The sequence below is a fragment of the Diplotaxodon limnothrissa genome, linkage group LG5 (assembly GCF_057381915.1).
Source record: "Diplotaxodon limnothrissa isolate DT_005_m linkage group LG5, D_limnothrissa_male_GT1.1, whole genome shotgun sequence".
Classification (NCBI taxonomy): domain Eukaryota; kingdom Metazoa; phylum Chordata; class Actinopteri; order Cichliformes; family Cichlidae; genus Diplotaxodon; species Diplotaxodon limnothrissa.
In genome coordinates, this window is record NC_140600.1 from 14,313,214 (window position 1) to 14,335,750 (window position 22,537).

General features: G+C 40.5%; 2 protein-coding genes across 2 annotated transcripts; both read left to right on the forward strand.

Moving 5' to 3' along the window:
- On the forward strand, window positions 1-7,097 carry ubap1 (ubiquitin associated protein 1). The gene is made up of 7 exons (XM_085353103.1): window positions 1-145; window positions 1,893-1,939; window positions 2,056-2,180; window positions 2,369-3,211; window positions 3,767-3,925; window positions 4,449-4,550; window positions 4,682-7,097. Exons 2-7 carry the CDS (start codon window positions 1,900-1,902, stop codon window positions 4,820-4,822), a joined length of 1,410 nt encoding a protein of 469 aa, XP_085209229.1. The 5' UTR covers window positions 1-145; window positions 1,893-1,899; the 3' UTR covers window positions 4,823-7,097.
- Window positions 7,098-8,057: 960 nt separating this feature from the next.
- Window positions 8,058-21,817, forward strand: dcaf12 (DDB1 and CUL4 associated factor 12). The gene is made up of 9 exons (XM_085353100.1): window positions 8,058-8,432; window positions 10,113-10,403; window positions 10,658-10,936; window positions 13,406-13,466; window positions 14,967-15,160; window positions 15,708-15,773; window positions 15,943-16,105; window positions 20,471-20,649; window positions 20,768-21,817. The coding sequence occupies exons 1-9, from the start codon at window positions 8,373-8,375 to the stop codon at window positions 20,924-20,926; spliced, it is 1,452 nt and encodes a 483-aa protein (XP_085209226.1). The 5' UTR covers window positions 8,058-8,372; the 3' UTR covers window positions 20,927-21,817.
- The last annotated feature ends 720 nt before the right edge of the window (window positions 21,818-22,537 follow it).

Here is a 22,537-nt window from a genome sequence, read left to right on the forward strand (position 1 = left end):
TTGACAAATCAAGATGGCGACCTACGCTGAAGCAGGAAAGAGGTTTCAGTATAAATAAAACCGAATCGGAGATTAGCTTAAATTGGAGTGGCAGCGATATAAAGCGTCGTTTGGATTTTGAAAGAACAAGACGGAGCAGATACTGGTGAGAGCGGCATGTTCTTTTCTATGAGCTCGGTTTAATGTCAGGGGCGGTGGCAGCACAGGCAGCAGCCTGTCCTGTCCGGCCACATAACAAACAGGCCACTGGCGAAGCTAAGCTTATTAGCATGAATAGTGGTTTACATATTCGCCTAACGTCCGACGGTTATATGGTTCGAGTCGAGGTGGAGACATGCATCCCTTTTGGGATGCGTCAGAAAGGGCATCTAGTGTCTGCCAAATCAAAATATGCGGATCTTTCGTCGTGGCGACCCCGTGTAAATAAGGGAGCCGCCGAAAAAAGGTTTAATGACATTCCACCAAGATAGTTAGCCACTATCTAGTGGTGACTGTCAGCGAGTTAAATAATTTGGCTTTTAGAGTCCTAAAATGTCGAGTAAACTACTGCTATATCCGACGCTGGCTTGTTTAACTATCACCGTCACTGTGAAACTGTTAGTGCGCTGAGCTGGAAGTACCCTAAGAGTGTAGACTGGCTTAGCTTGAAGCTAAGGCTATCATAACTTTAGTGCCACTAGCTTACGAATATATCGTACTTGGGGGAATATTTTATGACACATACGTGTAAGATGGGACTATTGCAATAGTCTGGTTTAACTCATAGCTGTCTGAAAATGTGTTTTCGACTATTATCGCGGTGCTTTCGTTCTCGTTTTAGCTTCGCAGTTAAGTTACTCAAACTTATTTACCTTCATGAGTCAGCCACCGCTGTCTGCGATATTATAAATGACTATAATCGTGTGATTTATAATATCTAATATGTTTTAACTCTAATCGTGGTTTGAAGCAGAAACATTATACCAGAGCCAGAAGGAAATCGTTATAAGATCATTTGTGAAAGTAGATAGAGGACTAATTGACTCGGTGTTTTGTTATATAACGTTATCACCAACTACTACACCCTACCAATTATTGTGGCGCTACTAAGCTAACGTCTTCGTACTTAAGACATCTGATAAAATAGATGCACCCCAATCACGAGATGTCTTGTGATCATGATTGATTTGTCTCAGTTGTTTGGAAGTGACACGGAACTAAAACATGTAAACATCTGTAGACTTGGGTGTTCATTTTCATTTATTCAGGAAGTGCCAGGTAAATTATCCTAGTGTGTCAGTAAACCAGGTGATACAGTGTTTGTGTCCACTTTAGCCTGAGGAAATCTGAAATGCTCTTTCTTTTAAAAACACAGAGCACTTCAAAGTTAATTAAATCGGCTTCAAAATATTTTCTGCTGGAAGCTGGTCTGCACACCAGCTCACAGATCAAAGTTCTCTGTTTCGCAGATTTGAAAACAGTAACGTCTGTGTCCATAATGTCAGGCTTTGTTGCACAGCATTACCAAATAACAGGATTATATAACTTGAAGATACTGGGCAACATAATGCACAAAGGCAAATAAAGCTATTTCCAATCTAAAATTAATTGCACTACAGTATGAAGGCATGTTATTTCTCTTGTGCTTTAATTAGACATGTCAAATTGGCATTTCTCAAAACAACATACTTTAGTGCAAATATCCCATATTAGACAAAATATTACATATGTTGGCAAACTGGTGGAAGAAAGGCTGTGGAAGTCTACTTTGTGCTGGTTTCATAGTGGCACAACATTTTAAAATATGGTAGCCTATAGCTTATAACCCTTTGCTCTCTTTTATCACTAAATTTAAAAAAAAAATCACGGTACTCTCACTGACCACTAACCAGCATGCTTATTTCTGTTTTCAGACTCTAAATGGCTGCAAGGAAGTCTGGCTCAGATGCATACAACAATGGCAAGGACTTATTTTTAGTACTTTGTTGTCTTACTGTTAGCTCTGTTGGTGCCTTTATCTGCAGTGTGCTTTCTGTAAAGTATACTTACTTTCTCCTTGTTTTTTAATGTGCACAGGACCCATCAGCTATCTTGATGATGTTCCCTTCAAGATAAATGATAAATTCCGTTGTCCAGCCAAAGTGGGTCTGCCTGTTGGTTTCTCTTTGCCAGACTTCGGCTCTGCATTGGCGGACACAAAGGTGGGTTTTTTCCCACAGATGTTAGCTGTGGCATAAATGCAGCTCTGCACATCATTTTTGGTAGTTGAAGATGAGATGCGAGGAAATCATTTGTGTTACTGTTATTCTCAATTTAATACAGTAAATATTTTCTCTTTTACTTTGTGTCCTGTTCACCCCTTAACACCTATCATTCTTCTTTTCCACAGTATGACTTTTCTCTCGAGAAACGTAGTGTGCGCTGGGGGGCAGAACTGGCTGAGGCCAGAGCGGCAGAAGCCAGAGCAGAAGAGGCTGCAGCCAAGCAGGAGGCAGAGAGCAGGAAGCGTTTGGCCAAGGCCCAGGAGGTTGATGGTGGTGGAGGGAAGAAACTCCAGTCTGCTGCAGAGGACCAGGACCTTCCACCACCAGCGCTGAACCCTGTTCTTGCAGGGCTGAGCCATAATGCCATCCTCACTCCGCTGCCTGCTCGAAGCTTTGACCACCGGAACACCCAACCCAGCACTCCTCAGCTACACAGCCTCAATTTAGCTGATTTTGAGCGGGAAGAAGATCCCTTTGACAAGCTGGAACTCAAAACTTTAGACGATAAGGAGGAACTGAGAAACATCCTCCAGAGTCAGCCTCAACCTCAAGCTCAACCTCAGCCACAGCATCCTCCTTCTGTTTCCCCACCAGAGATTTCTCAGCTAGGGCCAACATCACGTGGAAACAGCCCATCCCCACCCAGCATCAACACCAGCCTCTCATCCAAACCAGGCTTTGCCCACAAACCCAACGGGTTGGTTGCCTTGCTAGACATGGACAGAGTTGGGCATCCTGGAAGAGCAGCATTTGACACAGACGATCGCCCTTGTAACATTCGCTCTCTGACTTTCCCCAAGCTCTCTGATTCTGGTGACCCAGAACCACTGAGATACACTCCTCTCCCCACCACCGTTCCTGCTCCCCGACAGAACCTGCCCAATGGCAGCCCACCAACCATGCCCAAGGCCCAGGTTATTGTTGCTCCTGAGCTAGCCAGCCACACCAAGAGTGGTACACCAAAGCCTGTGAGTATAATTCAGTGTATACATTGAACACTTCAGCTGCAACTTCCACTATAATAATGAAACTTGGTTAACCAGGCAAGAGCGTACACAAGTGTTGTGAGCACGCTGCAGAGCTCTACTCTGCAACAGTGAAACTATGCAAGTCTCCTATTTATTTTTATGCAAGGTGAAGTCTATTTTTTCGTTTTTAAAAAAATAAAATAAAATAATAATATGGCTCTATGGGAAATTCTTTTCGCTTTAGGTGTATTAAATAGTCTACCATGCACTTTAGATGTTAACTTATCATGTTACAAAATTTCAATGCTTCTGTGCCATATTAAAAAAAACCTGCAGAATTAAAAATTTAAAAAATGCCCAAACTTTGCTTTGTCTTTGGTCCCAAAACCATACACTGCGTGTGGGCTGACTGTGCAAGTAGAAAACATACATTCCCCTTCATGAAGACTCGACATGTTTGATACATAAAAATATTAAAAGCGCATATCAAGGGATGGTTAAAAACAGTTCTTTGAGCTGTATTGATATTCATGCTTTTGCCCCCACCGCCATTAGGCCATTCTAGGGTCAGGATCTGCTGGTCTACCGTGTGGTGGAGCCCTCCTCAGCATGACTCCCAGCGAGCGTCAGTGTGTGGAGACGCTTGTGGGCATGGGCTACTCTTATGAAGGCGTCCTGCGGGCCATGCAAAGACAAGGGCAGAATGTGGAGCAGGTGTGACTCCCTCCTACTCCAACGTGCACAAATTTGGATTCATAACCTATTTGCTGCCTGGTGCTTAGCACTTCGTTTTGTCTATATGTTTTTGTCAGTGTGCACATGTATTAAAATAAATGTTTTGCACTCCACTCACTCTTTTTGTGAAAAGTTAAGGCAATAGATCAGGTTGTGTAGAGCTAGTATGAAATACTTAAAACCAATGATACAATGTTTGTCCATGGTTAGATGATTATGAAAATTATGAGTAAATGTGGTATAACTGGTATAAGTGATCTACATTGACCTGGTGAAGTTTGAGTAATGAGGTAGAATTGTGACTCAGTAATGTGAGATGATAGGCTCACAGAGCAGGAATTACAGAGTAAGAACTTTAATATGATGTTATTTCGGTTCACTGTAAAAACTTACAAAACCTATTAGTACCACATTGCTATTAAAGTTGTCTTTTATGTGCGTATTTGAATTAGTTTTTGTTTTACTTCACACATAATAAACATTTACTTATTGTCTGTCCAAGGTACTGGACTATCTATTTGTCCACGGTCGTCTGTGTGAACGTGGCTTTGATGAAAGTGCAGTGGAGGAATGTTTAGAGATGTACCAGTGCTCAGAAGAAAAGGTTTGTACGACCAAATATACATCTCAAAAAGATGAGGAAAAACTGTCAGTGGACCTGAGAGGCTAAAAAGGTTTAAGAATACAATAAGAACAACAACAATGTAATTTCAACATATTTTTCACTCTTCCTAGGCATTGCAGTTTCTTGAGCTGATGTCAAGATTTGGTGAAATGGGATTTGAGCGGGATACCATCAAAGAGGTGCTGCTAGTCCACAACAACGATCAGGACAAGGCTTTGGAGGACCTGATGGCTCGTGCCACGGCTAGCTGAACCTAGCCAGTTGGCTAACCAAAGCTCTACCCAGGGCATGCCTCCCACTACCACCCAACAGCCCCTTTCCTTCCACCCGCCCTATCATACCATGCCCTGTCCTTGCCTTGGCTGTGGAAGGGACTGCTGGGAGACTGTTGTATTTCTCTGTGCTAAACCGCATTGTGTGTCAGCACTTCTTAATGACTGTGCCTAGAGTGGAGGAGGTTAAACTGTAACCATGCTTCTTGAGGGTGTTTCAGGATTTGGTACTGCTAGGATATTCGTGAATAGGAGGAATAACTGAGCTGTGGCAGTTGATGCCATTCTGATTTGCTTCCACTTGGAAGTGTTTATCTGACTGCAGGCAAAAAACAAAACTAAACGCAAAGCCGAATAAGGAGGAGCTGGTTACAAACTCTGGGTGCATCCACGAATGACCAGTTTGAACTTTAGAATCTCTAAAAAAAAAAAAACCTGCCATCTTCCACTGCTCACAGCAGACCTAGTAGACAGTGGAGGGGATAGGTGGGCTTGTGGACGCTTTCTTCAAACAGAACAGTTTTACATTAACAAATAAAAACAAAAGAGGGGGGAAAAGCACAGACAGAGAACTGACTCGCAAGGAGTGACCTCTGTGCTGGTGTGCCCGCACCTGTTTCTGTTCTACTTTATGCTTTCACTCATTCTTGTTGGTTTTTACAGTTCATTTTGGGCACTTTTCATGTTGGTTTCAAATTCAGTTTCTTTGCTTTCTGTTTTAGGAATTGCATTAATAGATCATTTGTCATCATAAGTATGAACACAAGAGTACTACTGCCCCATTGTGCTCTTTGACCTGCACTGGAAAGCCTGCTTGAAGGAGTAGGAGAGGTGTAAGAAATTGAGAAATATCCCATGATGTATTGGCACTGATGTGTCACATACCGCACGGGCACACACCTTTCATAATTATCAACTTATTTAAAATAGAACACTGACACTTTGATTTAAAAATAAAGAGGTTGATATAATAATGTAAGATATGTTAACTTGCAAAAGTGATGGTTTTAACTTTCACTGGAAAACAGTGGGGGGGGGTTTAAAGAAAGACAGAGAAATGTGAGGGTTGCTTTTGCAGCCACGTCACAGTGCAATAGAGTCATTTCATATTGTTTGACTTTTGACTTGGCACTTTGAGCCTCAAGTGATTTTGGGAGAGGAGAAATGGTCTGCTGGCCTTGCTGGAAATTTTACCGGAAAAGCTTTGATTTTAGAGATTTCTGTCATTCACACACTGTTTTTTTTGTTTGTTTGTTTGCTTTTTGGATTTCATACCACAAACGCAAACAATACTTTTTCTTGGTTCACTGTTTTTCCCTACGAGTAAGATATGTGTTCATTCAGATTTTAGTTTGGTCGACATCTCCATAGTCTTAAACGGAACATTTAAATGAAAAAGTCGAAAACATTTTCCATGATGTCAATTGGGTTGAAATTGTTTAAAAGAATTCCTCTTTTATCTTTTATACACGTGGTAATGGACCTGCTGAGTTCGGTATTAAAAAAGTGTGTCTGGTTTGATGGGGATTGTGAAAGGCATGGTAACAATTAAGGGCTTAATGTAAGCAAAGGGTGACTCAGAGAACTGAAACTTTACTCGGACTAGCTCAAATGAGAGGAGACCACTTCTAACCATCAGTCTGTTTGGTTTGTTTTTTTGGTTTATTTTGCCAATAGGGAAATTATTTTACTAAGATATTAGTGACAAATGTCTGAAAAATACACGGTACCATTCAAACAAAGATGAACACGTTTGCAGTAAATTCCCAAAGTGTTGGGGTGGTTAAAACTTTGCATTATTGGTTTCAGCAAGGCTGAATCATCATCATCCAGCCTTTTGAAACTGAAATGTCAACAAGTAAGTTTCAGTTTTTTATTTTTAACTTTTAATTGCCTTCCTTTCTATTTACCAAGCTAAAGAAGACATACAAACACACAAGTGGCATTATAGTGTCCGTACTTGACTTTCGCGTAGCTTTGTTAATTATAGGTAAAGCTGGTGTCCACTTGCCTCTTCTCTGACAGCCCCACACCCTGGAGAGATTATAGAAAAAAATCTAATCTGAACTTCCAATTGACCTTTGCTTTCATTCTAACATCGGAGTTGTGCAAGGATGAAGCGCAACTGGTTTCTCATTTAGGCGATCATATTTAAGCATTTATATATTTAAATCTCCATCGATGATCAGTCTCCATCTAATGAACATTGAAATATTTTAATATTATAATAAATGGTGGGTAAGTGTCTTTCCCAAAGTCCTACAATGTGATTCAGAAAATGTTCAGTTTCCTCATTATCATTTGGAAATGATTAAATGTGCACATCCTTTGAGTGTTGAGATGGCTTTTTTTCTTTCTTTTTTTTTCTTTTTCTCAGGTTAGGAAACATGTCTATATTTATTTTCTCTCTGTTTAGAGGAAGAGACAGAGTAAATACAGAGAATTGGTATTGTCACTAGCAACTGGAAACATCCAACTCTGACGCCTAGTCAGCAGAGTATACAACAGCAGAGAGGCCAAACGTATCCTGCCTGCATTTATCAAGGTATAAAAACGGACAAGACTAGAGTTCAATGAGTTAAAGTGCTTATCAGCTTTGTGATTCCATACTTGGGTGCTCATGCCAACAATAAGTCAACTTCGGAAAAATCCAGTAAGCCGCCTGTAATGGTGAATTGTCTGCTTCTATACAGTGCCTTTTAACATTGTACAGCTCCTTTTGGGGCTCTACAAAGGGCTTTACATTCACACACTCGCACACATATAGGGTGTTTGTCCACCAACAGGAGCAACTCGGGGGTTGATTTCTTTCCCAGGGATGCATTGGCATTTGAAGGGTAGATGGCCAACTCCAACTGGAGAACAAGCCACCCTACACCACTGTCTCTGTCATAAGAATGTGTAAAATGTTTAGAAATACCATCTGTGAGCAAACAGAATATGTTTCAACAAACTATTAATAGCTATTTCAACCAAATTAAACAGTTATAGATATCAGCTCTATATTATTGAACATATATTGAATATAAATTTAAATCAATGTTAAAATACCCATATTAAAAACAACAACGAAAATACAGTAGTAATCTAGTGTGTCAAACGACAGCTCTGACGTCACACGATCGGGTCAATGGTACCACGCAGTTTAACGTGAACGAGCACGTTTGACGTTCTCGTACGACCTTGTTTTTGTTGATGTTTAATTTCAGTGCGGCTGCGCGCTGCCTTCGCCGTTGCCGCTGACGCGACCTGACAAGGAAAAAGAGCAAGCTACTAGCTCGGCAGTGAATAGTTTACACGGACTGAGTGTAGAGATTTTTGAGAGGCGAGTAAGTACGCTATCTGAGGACGTTCGGGGATAATTTTAGTTTGCGATTTAACGAACCTCACCCGTATGTGATCGCCTTTCCTCTTCGCTGGACGCTGCCTTTGAGGGCCAAGGAACAAAATAGACATCGCCATTATATGATCCAGTGTCCAGCGTCACTTTTACCCTCCATGTGGGTGAGGGAACTGTGTGTGTCAGATTATGGCGAAGAAAACAGTTAGCAGGAAAAGGAAGGCAGGAGAGCCCAAGGACCAACAACAGGTAGGCGGAAACCGGTGCGGGTCCATATTAGCTAGCTAAACTGTTATGTTGGGATGCTAATTAGCAGTGAGTTAGCCAGATTTAGCTGATATAAGATGTTATGACAGATTTTTACTTGCATTATAACATTTAACAGCTTCGCTATATGGGAAAAGCATGCAACAAACAGTAACAATTCTGTATTGTTTAAAATAACATAATATATTTCGATTTGAAAGTACCCGCTTATATTAACATATCGTTAGCCAACGGCAGTCCGTTGTCAATCTGACAGCTAATGTTAGCCACGTTATTTGTGCTATTATTCTCTTTATCAGATTTGGCTGGATACTGCTGGCAGTCCTTTTCTCTAATATTGCCGTCTCTCGTCACCTTCCGATCAAAAATAAAAGCAGATTTGATCTTATAAATAGCTCAGTAGTGTTATCAGGCATAGATAGCTATACAGCTAACGCTAGCTGAAACGTTAACTGTTAAGCTGACTAGCCATTTCCCGTATGTACGGACTAACCGTAGATTGGTTGCGTCCACGCCCCGAATTGGACGTTTGTCGACAAATGAAATACCGTATCGAGTAGGCATGCCAAAATAGCCAGTACTGAGTCCAGCACATCAGAAAAAAACGTGTTTGACCTGAACCAGAACGTGTGAGACTGGTCACAGTAATCACGACCTGCTTCTAGTGCACCTCTCAGGCCCATGGAGCCACCGTCATCGGTAGATTTGAGTCAGATTGTCAGAATAGTTTTCCAGCATTGAACAAAACCGGCAAAATGTTCAAACAGTACAAGAAAGAACGACAAAAACAACATGGCACAATGGCTTCCTTTGACATACAAAGTCATAAATACTGAGTGTTTTTCTTCCATTGTTCAAGACCTGTGATCCGGCTTATAATTGGTTTGCTTAGTGTGAGAGAATTATTAATCAACATTTGTAATTGTATTGGATGGAAAATGAGATGATTTATTTTTTTTAAGTAGTCTGATTTGCCACTAGTGTGTACTTAATAGCAGTGAGAATGATGTCCTGGGGACCCTGTGCCTCTATATGTTTACATATTAGCCCATATTCAGGATCTGAAATGCCCCAAAGCAATCGCACACAGTATGAGTCTGATTCTGTTTCTGTTTATTTAACATTTTAAGCGCTGAGGTTGTAAACTGTAAAATGTGGATAGTGCTTTAATCATATGGCCAGAGTTTAGTATTCATTGGCCAAGAAAGCCACTAATTGTTGCAAAAGTTAAATGAATGTATTAATGGACAAACATCACACAAACATGACATGATCAAAACCCTTTTAGAAAAGTGTTTATCATCAGTGATATTACAGTTTGTCATTAGACCCCACAAAAACCCTTTGACTTTGCAACCGTTTTAGACAGCCAGCTCAACTACTCGATGTTCAAATGTAAATGCTCTGATAATTCTCTCAAGTCTCTGTGTACAAGCTGTGTCCACAGTCATGTGGGAGATAGATGGGTATGGCTCAGCATGAATAAGCTGAGACATTGAAATAGGCACGAAGAAGTCTGAAATTCACATACATTCAAATCTCATTTGTTTTGTGTTGGTAATAGTAATCCCTTTGTTTTTATGATTCAATCTCCAAAATTGCACATTCAACATAATAACTAAGACATTTTGTTTTTAATTTTATTTCCCTCTCTTTTCACAGCTGGGTTGGTGTCAGGCGCCACACAAGCGAAGCCGTGTTTCTTGTTCTTCACGTCATGCCCAGCAGTGGTGGTGCAGTCGACGCTCTGTGGTATGTGCTCTGCGGGGGCGGGAGTTCAGACCTCAACAACAGCATGAGTTGAGGCTCCAGAGGAGCCTGCGTGGCTTTGCAGCCGGCAGGCTCCCCGGCATTCTTAAGGAGAGGGAGTTTTCTCTCGGGCGGCTCAACAAAGTGTTTGCCTCACAGTGGCTCAATCATCGGCAGGTGGTGTGTGGGACAAAATGCAACACGGTAAGATGCCCTTTTTATTTGTGATCTATATTAGCTAGTTAGGCTTTTCCATATGTTATAATAATGTTTGCCAGAAATCCCACTTAATCAGTAGGTTTACATGACCTCATTTAATTTCATTATAAAGAGATAAAGATCGATCTTAAATCAGCTCTAAATCAAGTAAACATTCTTGAGTGAGCTTAGTCAGAATTTTTTCAATTGTCCTCACACATTTTTGGCCAACTAGCTGTATTTTCTTCATGTACTTTCAGCTTTTTGTAGTTGATGTACTGACAGGACAGATCACACGCATTCCCATGCTGAAAGACAGGGAGTGTCGTGATGGAGGCTCTGGGGAGGTGGGTCCAGTGGTGCCTGGTCGCAATTATCACTTAACAGAAATCTCCCATACCCGGTTGGACCAGCAAGGCTGTGGGATCCACGCTATTGAACTCAACCCCTCGAGGACACTGCTTGCCACAGGAGGAGACAATCCTAACAGCCTGGCCATCTATCAACTCCCTACACTAGACCCTGTTTGTGTTGGCGATGTAAGTAGTTTGAACTGTTTGGTTGTTTCCTGACATTTGGTTATTGATAATAGTGATTAATCCACTTTTCCTGCTTTAGAAATGATATCAAACTTTCCATATACCAGACAACATTCATTAAACAGTTCTAGCGATTTTAGGCATTCAAAATTGCTGAGATGCTTTAATTCCACTTATTCAGTAGTATAATGAGTAGTCATTGTAATGACAGTAATGCTGTTTTCCTTTTCCATGTCTGCTCCACTCTGCATGGTACCCTCTCCACACAAATGGAGTGAAGTCACTGTAAAATAAAAGGTTAATTGGAAACACATAATTGCATTAAGCTTCCCTTTTAAATCCAACGTTTTGTAATACCACTCTGCTCATTTGTACTCGTTTCCAAGATTGCAGAGGTGCGATCACGTAGTGTCTTTTGAGATGTCAATAAATCAAGTAGGTCTGGGATTGTGTTGACAGATGGTTTTCTGTGTTGATTGGCAGGCATGTCATAGCAGTCATTAAGCTACAGATGTAGATTCTAAAGAAATGGTGAGGAAAATGGTTAGAACTTTAATGGACATTTTTGTTTTTGGCCATTAAAACTATATAGAGTTAAGTGTTACAATGTCTGAATGAATGAATATAGTCTAATGAAGTGACAAGTCTGTCTGATCATCATATCTTTTTAAAACATGAAGCCAACATAACATGTTACAACTTATGTAAGACCAAAACAATTTACTGATTAAATACTTCATATACAGGCAGTTGTATGTAGAGGAATGTATAGTGAGCTATTTAACAAAATGAAAAATATATCTTGTCACTACACTGATCATTGTCTCTTCGTTGTTATTTGCAGCACAATTATCATGTCTGCTGCACAATTGCTGTTGTCAGTTTGTCATGTTTCCTTTGGCACAGTGACTGATGGTATGCAGTGCCAGGATACTGACAACTAGTAATGTGCTACTTTTTGGGTCCCGTTTTTGCTTTCAGAACTGCTTTATTTCTTTGAGGCACCAGTTCAACTATGTGCTAGAAATATTCCTTACAGATCCTTGCTGTGCATATTGACATGATGTGAATCTGCTGATCCACCACATCCCGAAGGTGCTCTATTGGATTGAGATCTGATGACTGTGGCTCCACAGTCACCAGATCTCAATCCGTTTTAGTACAGTGAACTCATTGTTATGTTTAAGAAACCAGTGTGAGATGATTTGAGCTTTGGGGCATGGCACATTATTCTGCTGGAAGCAGCCATCAGCTGATGGGCACACTGTGGTCATAAAAGGTCAGCAACAATACTCTTATAGGATGTTGCATTTAAACAATGCTTAATTGGTACTAAGGGGCCCAAAGAGTGGCAAAAAAATATTCAACACCACAATAATACGATCACCAGCACCCGAAAGCATTCATACAAGGCTGGATGGTTCATGCTTGTTCTTTACTAGAAAATTCTCATTTTTTGAGACAAGGCAATGTTTTATTTGTTTGTTTCTTCTTCTTCAATTTTCTTTTGTCTAATCAGGTTGAAGCAGTGTGGCGATTTTTCTTTTGTTATTGTTTTTAGATCATTCTCAGTCAACCCCAGAGCTGGTTTTGTGGGAAAATCCCAGTAGATCAACAGTTTCTGAACTACTTGGGCGATCGTGGCTCAAGAGTTGGGAGTTCGCCTTGTAATCGGAAGGTTGCCGGTTCGAGCCCCGGCTTGGACAGTCTCGGTCGTGTCCTTGGGCAAGACACTTCACCTGTTGCCTACTGGTGGTGGTCAGAGGGCCTGGTGGCGCCAGTGTCCGGCAGCCTCGCCTCTGTCAGTGCGCCCCAGGGTGGCTGTGGCTACAATGTAGCTTACCATCACCAGTGTGTGAATGGGTGGATGACTGGATATGTAAAGCGCTTTGGGGTCCTTAGGAACTAGTAAAGCGCTATATAAATACAGGCCATTTACTTTTTTTTTTCTTTTTTTTTTTTACTCAGCCTAGGCAGCCAACAACCATGCCGTGTTCAAAGTCACTGAAATCGCCTTTCATTTCATACTCTGTTTGATCGTTAGCAGATCGTCTTGACCATGTCTGCATGACTTGATTAGAGGTTGATTAGATATTTGTCTTAACAAGCAGTTAAACAGGTGTAGTGGTGGCCAAGTGAGCGTAGTATACTCACATTACTTTTAGAAGGCACTGTAAAAATGTTGAACTCACTAAATTGTTCACTATACACTGATTAGTAAGTAATTTTAAGTGTGTATTTGAATGCTAACAGCCTGTGCCTGAATATTGTGACATGCTAACTGTGAGCTTTTCACTTCTGACCTTGCAGGTTCCCTAAGGTTCTCTTTCCTTCAGGCACAGAAGAATGAAATGCTGAAATAATGTTTTGCTAATACTGTAGCAGTGTTTATTTGGAAATCCAGCCTCAAACGTACAAGCTTGTATATCTTTGACATTGTAGCTGTTTGTTTTTGTTTTGTTTTTTCAGGATGGTCACAATGACTGGATATTCTCAATAGCATGGATCAGTGACAACATGGCAGTTTCTGGTGAGTTAGCACGATTCACATTGGAGGGAACATGGGTATTAATCAGTTTACTCTGTAGGGGCATACTAGGCTTGTGCGTGTGTGTGTGTGTGTGTGTGTGTAGGTCAGTAGTATAGGCAATAATAGACCCTGTGCATGAGAAAATGCTAACTTCCTGTTTTAAGACCGGATGTAGGGTTGTACATTTCCAGTAGCTTTATTTTGCAGTCAATTGCTACTGCGAAGGTGGACTCAAAAGTCATGTCTAAAATACAAAAATGGAAAGATTACGTTAAGTTACAAAGAGCAGTGGGTGGGAACGCTCACCATTGCTATGTCATTAAAAAATCAAATGATCAATTTTGATGTTTGAAGAGCGTAGATCGATTGTTTGTTTACATCACTCAACACAAGCAGAACTGCATTACTGCATGCAGAAGACACATCGTCCACACTCAGAAGCACAGTATAGTGACAGTTCTTATGATTTAAACAGGAAATGTCCAGCATTCAAAGTACAGGCGAACAATAGTCAAAGCCAGATGTTTCCCCGTTATGTCGATATCAGTACACACCTACACAGCATGTCAACAAACCGTGAAAAAAAGCCAGAGGATATAAAAAATACATAAATGATTGCAGGTAAGGGTCTCTATATGTTAGTATTTACCAAGGGTATGTTGTGACTTATCTTCACAATTACAGTGGTCCCTCGCTATAACGCGGTTCACCTTTTGCAGCCTCGCTGTTTCGCAGATTCTTTTAGTGCAATTTTGCACTGTATTTTATTATTTTATTTTTTTTACCATACCGCGCACTGGATTATAAAGTGCATTAAGCTTAAATTAAGCAATGACGCTTAAAGTTAAATTCATTTGTTCTAAAATCTGTCATTATTATTTATAGAAAAACAAATAAACTGTTTGTTTATTTCTCAAAAAAATGTTTGGGACTGAAAACAGGTTTTGATCTTTGGTTTCATTCTATAATGGACTTTTTTTTTTTTTTTTTACGAAGGTTTGAACTTTGAGAGTTTAAACAAGAGAGAAAAGTGTGAAACTGTTCATGCCTGTCTGAGAAAAGTGTATAAAGTGTGTGTAGTGATGGGTTTTACAGCCTTAAAACATCTAAAATAATTGTAAAAAATAAAGCTGGCTATTTCACCTATCGCTGGTTATTTTTGGAATGTAACACCCGCGATAAACGAGGGAACTCTATATACAAGTACTGAGAAATTTCAATCCCTTCTCTCTTTTGCTCTGAGGCGCAAGGGTAAAATATCGATAAGTCGATGAGCATCATCTACAGATATATTCGGTAAATGCCCAAGACATCTTGAGAAATGTAAATCGCCGCTTGATTCATCCATTTGGTTGACTTTTCTTGGAAAATCTGACCGTAAACAAGACGCGAATATCACACCGGAAACGAAGCGCCCTACAGGAGTTTCCCCACCGGAAGTAGCATATGGTAAGGTGCACATAGTCTATAGGCATGAGCTCTGTTTGTCTTAATCTGTAGGGTCCAGAGATGGCTCCATGGGACTGTGGGAGGTTACAGAAGAAGTAATGAGCCAGGCTGAGAGGAGTCAAAATGAGGAGACAGTGCCCTCCTATGCCCACATCTCCCACCGTGCCCTCAAGGACATCCCCAAGGAGTACACCAACCCATACAACTGTAAAGTCCGTGCTCTGGCCTTCAATAACAACCATAAAGTAAGACTCACCTACACGACTGTTGTGTGCAACAAAGTCTCCTTTTGCTGAATTTGCTCTTTAGGACGACAAAAGATTGGATGCACCAAACTTTTATATATTGTTTATAATGGCTATAATTTTAGCTAACCTAACAATTATCTTTCCTTAAAAGTTAAAAATATTTTTAATGAAACGCCTTTGCTCTAAATTTTTACATGTAGTATAGATTTATCTTGTTCTCTCAGCCTCACATCACCAAACAATTTCTTTTCTTTGTGGACTTTAAGGTTATTTAGGTTAATAAATAAACTTGAATCTGAGGTTTGTCAAATTGCATCTCAAAACAGTATCTAATGGCATCTAAAACGGTGAACAAATTTACCCATCGCTAAGTCAGGGTAGTCATTTATGAAACGAAGACCGACAGCTCTTAGAATTCTGAAGCCTTAGGTCTAGAAAAACTGACACACAGGAGTGTGTCAGTTTTTCTAGACCTAAGCCAATTATGACCTGCCTTTTCCTTTTGCATTTCCTCTTTTTCTTTTTTTTTTCTTTTTTTTTCCAGGAACTGGGTGCTGTTTCCTTGGATGGCTATTTCCACCTCTGGAAAGCTGAGCATAACTTGTCCAAGGTACAGTACATAGATTGACAAATTATAGTTTTATGTATTGGTAATTCTTTTTCCAATAAAGTGCTAGTTATTTTTAATATGCGATCAAAATGATAAATAGTTCTCTCATAATGCTAGGATTTTGTAATTCAGTTTCTTCAGTGTTAACAGTCTGTGTTGGTTTCTCTAGATACTGTCCACCAAGCTGCCTCATTGCAAAGAAAATGTGTGCCTGGCATATGGACAGGACTGGTCAGTGTATGCTGTAGGCTCTCAAGCCCATGTTTCTTTTCTGGATCCACGGCAACCTACACACAGCATCAAGTCAGTTAGTTCAAGAGAGAGAGGAAGTGGTAAGTCACCTGTTGGCTTTTGAAGTGAGCCAGTAATACAATCAAAGATTAGTTGAGCTATCTAAAACGCTGACTGAAGTTATTTATATGTTGCATGTTGTAGAACTAAGTGTGCTTTCAGTCAGGTTAGAAAATGTCATTCTGGCACTGAGAGTGGTAAAGTTGTGATTTAACATATTTTCCATATTGGTGGCAATAAATTTACAGTGGCGTGAGCTTGATTTAGCATTTTATCAGCCTGTTTACTCAAAGTACTTGACAAACTATTTTTCACACATACATATTTCTACAACACTTCATTCTGTGCACTTATGCTACAGTAACACTTGGGGGGAAAAGAGGTTGGAGACCATGTGGAACAAACTCATCTGCAACGGCATAAAGTCTGTTGCTGTCTTGAAAGTGACTGTGGTGCATCAGGATGGAAATAAAATGGAACTAAGTGGAAGTGTGTGATGATCAGGTTGTGTTTCAATAGGCAGAAATCGTCCATCAGCATCTGTTGCTGTCTGCATACACAGAAATTCACTCTACAGTGGCTTGCAAAAGTATTCGGCCCCCTTGAACTTTCCCACATTTTGTCACATTACAGCCACAAACATGAATCAATTTTATTGGAAGTCCACGTGAAAGACCAACACAAAGTGGTGCACACGTGAGAAGTGGAACGAAAATCATACATGATTCCAAACATTTTTTACAAATAAATAACTGCAAAGTGGGGTGTGCGTAATTATTCAGCCCCCTTTGGTCTAAGTGCAGTCAGTTGCCCATAGACATTGCCTGATGAGTGCTAATGACTAAACAGAGTGCACCTGTGTGTAATCTAATGTCAGTACAAATACAGCTGCTCTGTGACGGCCTCAGAGGTTGTCTAAGAGAATATTGGGAGCAACGACAGCATGAAGTCCAAAGAACACACCAGACAGGTCAGGGATAAAGTTATTGAGAAATTTAAAGCAGGCTTAGGCTACAAAAAGATTTCCCAAGCCTTGAACATCCCACGGAGCACTGTTCAAGCGATCATTCAGAAATGGAAGGAGTATGGCACAACTGTAAACCTACCAAGAAAAGGCCGCCCACCTAAACTCACAGGCCGAACAAGGAGAGCGCTGATCAGAAATGCAGCCAAGAGGCCCATGGTGACTCTGGACGAGCTGCAGCGATCTACAGCTCAGGTGGAGGAATCTGTCCATAGGACAACTATTAGTTGTGCACTGCACAAAGTTGGCCTTTATGGAAGAGTGGCAAGAAGAAAGCCATTGTTAACAGGAAACCATAAGAAGTCCTGTTTGCAGTTTGCCACAAGCCATGTGGGGGACACAGCAAACATGTGGAAGAAGGTGCTCTGGTCAGATGAAACCAAAATGCAAAACGCTATGTGTGGCGGAAAACTAACACTGCACATCAGTCTGAACACACCATCCCCACTGTCATATATGGTGGTGGCAGCATCATGCTCTGGGGGCGCTTCTCTTCAGCAGGGACAGGGAAGCTGGTCAGAGTTGATGGGAAGATGGATGGAGCCAAATACAGGGCAATCTTGGAAGATTGAGACTGGGGCGGAGGTTCACCTTCCAGCAGGACAACGACCCTAAACATAAAGCCAGGGCAACAAGGGAGTAGTTTAAAACAAAACATATCCATGTGTTAGAATGGCCCAGTCAAAGTCCAGATCTAAATCCAATCGAGAATCTGTGGCAAGATCTGAAAACTGCTGTTCACAAACGCTGTCCATCTAATCTGACTGAGCTGGAGCTGTTTTGCACAGAAGAATGGGCAAAGATTTCAGTCTGTAGATGTGCAAAGCTGGTAGAGACAGACCCTAAAAGACTGGCAGCTGTAATTGCAGCAAAAGGTGGTTCTACAAAGTATTGACTCAGGAGGCTGAATAATTACGCACACCCCACTTTGCAGTTATTTATTTGTAAAAAATGTTTGGAATCATGTCTGATTTTCGTTCCACTTCTCACGTGTGCACCACTTTGTGTTGGTCTTTCACGTGGACTTCCAATAAAATTGATTCATGTTTGTGGCTGTAATGTGACAAAATGTGGAAAAGTTCAAGGGGGCCGAATACTTTTGCAAGCCACTGTATCTGCTTGCACTCAGAGGGCAGCCAGAACTTCAGATTTGAAACCGAAATTGATAATTTCCTCCACAAGTAATGACATTTACTGTAATAATGCGCTTTAATCACAACATGACAGTGCTCAGCAGCCTTGCCTTTATATATAAAGGTATCCCGAATACCACCAGTTAGAAACCAGTTGAGGTGAATCCCCTTTTACAAAGAGACATGTCACAGATGAGTTGCGTTCAGTGATGCAGACTGACTCAGATTGATTGTAGTATGCTGGCAACCTGTCTGGGTTTATAAAATAGACGCAAGGTATTTGCAAACCTTGCAATTGAAAGAGGTGGCCAAAAGGGCAGAGGATGTTCCACACTCAGACTTGTTGGTCAATGCAACTAACACTAGTCTTTGACAGCGAGGGGGAAAAAAACTTTTTACTTTGCATTTTTACTTGCAGCCAATGTAGTTAACCTACCATGCACATCTTTGGACTGTGTGTGTGAGATTGACCTGGTACCACTACCACTGGGGTGTGTTACTGGTTTCTCCTTTAAGTTAGTTTTCAACTGATGGCACAATATAAGTAGGGCTGAACGATTATGGAAAATAATCTAATTGCGATTTTTTTGCCCCAATATTGCGATTGCGATGCGATATGCGATTATTTTTTAAGGTCTTTGTCTTCTGTATTATTAAACAAAGACAAGCAATACATCATATAGTATGGCCAATACTATATTACATTAATTTTAAACTGTTCTTTCCTGGAAGACAGACCTCTGTTATGATGACATGAGGTGATGCATGAATTGATGACTGACATTTTTATTTAACTTCTTCAATCACAACAGTATATTTGAACATACACAATAGTTTATTTTTAGCTTACAAACATCTGAGCATAAAGTGCTGACAAGGAACCCTGGTGTAAACATTAAAATGAAAGTCAGTACAATGTGCAGATTGCAGAAATATACATAAAAAAAATCAGTGGCTTTACCACACTCAGTTTTTCGACATCTGTGAACTACTAGACAGTCATTCAATTAAAAAATAATATTAAATAAATAAAACTAATAAATAAAAAATACACACATCTTACTGATCTCTGCAGTCAGTAACATTACACATAAAGTGCAAACATAATAGCAATTGTATAAACACACACACAAACACGTCTTTAAAATTTAAAGGCGTGAAATTGGACGGTCTAGTTCTGATTAGCGTCACCGCTGTCTCGGTGGAGTTTAATAAACTCGGCCGTCTGCTTCTTGCTATCTAAAATATAACCAGACACTGGCGTAAATTCTCGACTGTCTCATATTTCTGTTTAATAAGTTTTCTGTTTGACGTTTAGTCAGCTGTGTGAAAACCAAGGAGGAACCCACCCGGGGGATTAATAAAGTTTTATTTTATCTAATCTAATAACTTTAATCTCAGCCAAACCGATTTACTCACGAACAAACAAAACACTGAAAAAAGCCCAACAATAACATTTTTAGGTTGTCTAAGTGACTTATATATTACGTTTAACCCGAGCAGCGAAACTCCGCGGTGATCTGAAAATGATGTGCCGGGAGTTGTGCCGTTCTCGGCCGCATCAGTAACCCTCGAGCTCCCGGCTAGCTGTCGAGCTGGTGGGTAGCAGACGCCTCTGAAAACGTCGAAGCACTTTTGCAAATATGGGATATCTTGATAAACCGAGCAGATATTTGATGTTTACACAACTACTTTCTCGCCTGAAAATATTTTAAAAGTTTATTTTGTGACCCAGAAAGATTAGTATGAGTAATTTTAAAACTTAGTAGCGGCCGCCATTGTTGGAAACTGGAGTTTGGCTGGGCCGTGCTATGAATTCTGGGATATGGTAGTAATTTGGACAGCCTTCGGCGCGTCGCTGTGACGTAATCGGTCTACAAATGCGGCCTCAGGAGGATGCAGCCCATGAATTTGGACATGTCCAGAGTATAATCGCAGCCTTTGCGGTTAGAAAATTGCACTTGATCATGTCGCGATATTATCGCAAATGCGATATATCGTTCAGCCCTAAATATAAGTCACCTTCATACTTGCTTAGTATGAAGTTTAAATGATGATTGCCTTCCAATGTGTCAAACATATCCATAACAATTGTATTTTTCACCGTGATATAAAAGTTGTAACATACTCTGTCTGGTTAGAAATGAAAGCAGAGTTCCAGAGGATTCCGACAGTTGGAAAGCTCAAACGGTGGGAGGGTAGATGTTGACTGTGTAGCTTTACATTGGCATGTCTTTCTGTCTGTGCAGGCATCCGTTCAGTGAGTTTCTATGAGCACATCGTGACTGTGGGTACTGGCCAAGGTTCTCTTCTTTTCTATGACATCCGGGCTCAGAGATTCCTGGAGAACCCTTTTAATCCAAACGGAGGGTATCGGAAGTGCCCTGGAGATGGCATCCTCAAGCTCACTACGGGAAAAGGCTGGCTGGTATGCAGTTTTGTTTTTTTGTTTTTTCCAAATCAAGCAGTGAACTGTGGTCAGTCAAACTGTAGTTGGTGTACATGTGCAATGTCTTTGCCCACTTACCCTCTAATATTCCTTTCAGAATCACGATGAGACGTGGAGGAGTTACTTCTCAGACATTCATTCCTTCCCCAATGCAGTGTACACCCACTGCTATGACGACTCTGGCACCAAGCTGTTTGTAGCAGGTGGACCGCTCTGTTCTGGCCTGCACGGCAACTACGCAGGATTGTGGAGCTAGCCTCTTCTTCTCCCCCATCACTTTGTCACTACATCTTCGTCCAGACCTTTACTCATCCAGTCCCTCCATCCCTCTTCAACTTCCAACCTTCTCTGTTTTCGGTGTACCTTTTGTCACCCTGTTTTGCTCACACTTGGACTCAGGAGCATGATATTTTCTTCATTTTATCACGGCTTTCAGTATTATTGTTGTGTATATTTGTCCACCATTCCACCGTTCTTTCTCCTTAAACAATTCCTTTGCACTTCAGCTACTTTTTTTTTGTTTGTTATTTGTTATTCTTTTGGGTTTTTTTTAATATAAATATATATATATATATAAAAATGTACAGACTATTACTAATTTTCAATTGCTGCAAGGTCTGCCACTGAGGACGTCAGAAGAGTTCTGGAAAACATTAAGAATAAAGTTCTCATTGTCTAAAGGATTTACATTCAACCTGCAGGGATTAGGCTGTGGTTTTTTGCTGGTTTGCTTTTGTACATACAGATGGCATTTTACCACTTTCTCTGTGAAAAATGACCATGTCTTTAAACAGACAGCAATAAGGTTGAGAGAGGGTGAAGGGTTGGAGAGACTATTAATATAAATGGACTGAACCTAGAGAACTGTTTGATGTTGGAAAAGCCCACAACAATCACAAAGAACTTCTCCAGTCAGAAGTATAAAAGAAGGATCCAATCAAAGTGGGATTGTGTGTTCATCTTATCCTCACTGAGATGATGTAAAGGAGATATGTTCAAGCTTGCTGAATGCAGTGTTGTTCTGTTAGGAGGGGGGGGAAGGGCATATTAAATTTTTTTGGACTGTGTGATTAGACCAGCACATCCCTGCTGATATTCTGATTTGCTTTGTATTTATTTTTCCTTGTTTTTTTTTTTAATCCCCCCCCCCCCCCCCCACCTCCAATGTTTCCATGTTTCCACTCCCTTTGATCAAAATTGTACAAATCCTAACATGTAATCACTCTTGTGTTACTAGAGAGTTTACTCTAAGATTATAGGTTTTGGTAGCGAGTTAAATATCATCCAGTATGATGATTAATAGACAGAGGAGCCTTTAATGAGTGAACTCAAACCTCGTGATTCTCGGGCTCCTCAAGGAACTGAGAAGAAGCTGTGTAGTAGCTCAGTTTGGTCTTCTCAGCCGTCCAGCTATGAGGATGCAAGGAAAGCTAATGAGAATTTGAGCTATACCCTGGAGTTAAATGCTGCAGGCACATACACTTGTTGTCAGTTGTAAAACTTTTATTTCCTCTTTTTTTTTTTTTTGTACTGAGGAGCGGGTGAATCTGCTCTTCTTCTTCTTTTGTTTGGTAGAGGCAGGGTAGGCTTGAGTTTAGTTTTTGCCTTCAAGTCTTTCTGTGAAAGACTGCCACAGGCAATCATAGGTTTCCTGTTCTACATGGAACTTTTCTCCAGTTTTCATGATAATGATTGACAAAAAAAAAAATCCTAATTACGACCAATTGAACAAATAACCAACACTTTTGAAGTGTATTTTATATATAAACGTGTATATGTATGTGTAAAATACATAAGGACAATTGCATACATTTTTATGTACGTGTCTGAGAAAGTGTGGATTGATGTGTCTACTTGGTGATGCCCC

Bases quoted from the DNA above. Each gene is read 5' to 3' on its own strand.
- dcaf12 (XM_085353100.1), top strand. From the start codon at position 8,373: ATGGCGAAGAAAACAGTTAGCAGGAAAAGGAAGGCAGGAGAGCCCAAG. The intron at 10,937-13,405 runs GTAAGTAGTTTG...TTGTTTTTTCAG, and splicing joins ACCCTGTTTGTGTTGGCGAT to GATGGTCACAATGACTGGAT. The intron at 15,774-15,942 runs GTACAGTACATA...TGGTTTCTCTAG, and splicing joins CTGAGCATAACTTGTCCAAG to ATACTGTCCACCAAGCTGCC.
- ubap1 (XM_085353103.1), top strand. From the start codon at position 1,900: ATGGCTGCAAGGAAGTCTGGCTCAGATGCATACAACAATG. The intron at 1,940-2,055 runs GCAAGGACTTAT...TAATGTGCACAG, and splicing joins CTCAGATGCATACAACAATG to GACCCATCAGCTATCTTGAT. The intron at 2,181-2,368 runs GTGGGTTTTTTC...TCTTTTCCACAG, and splicing joins CTGCATTGGCGGACACAAAG to TATGACTTTTCTCTCGAGAA.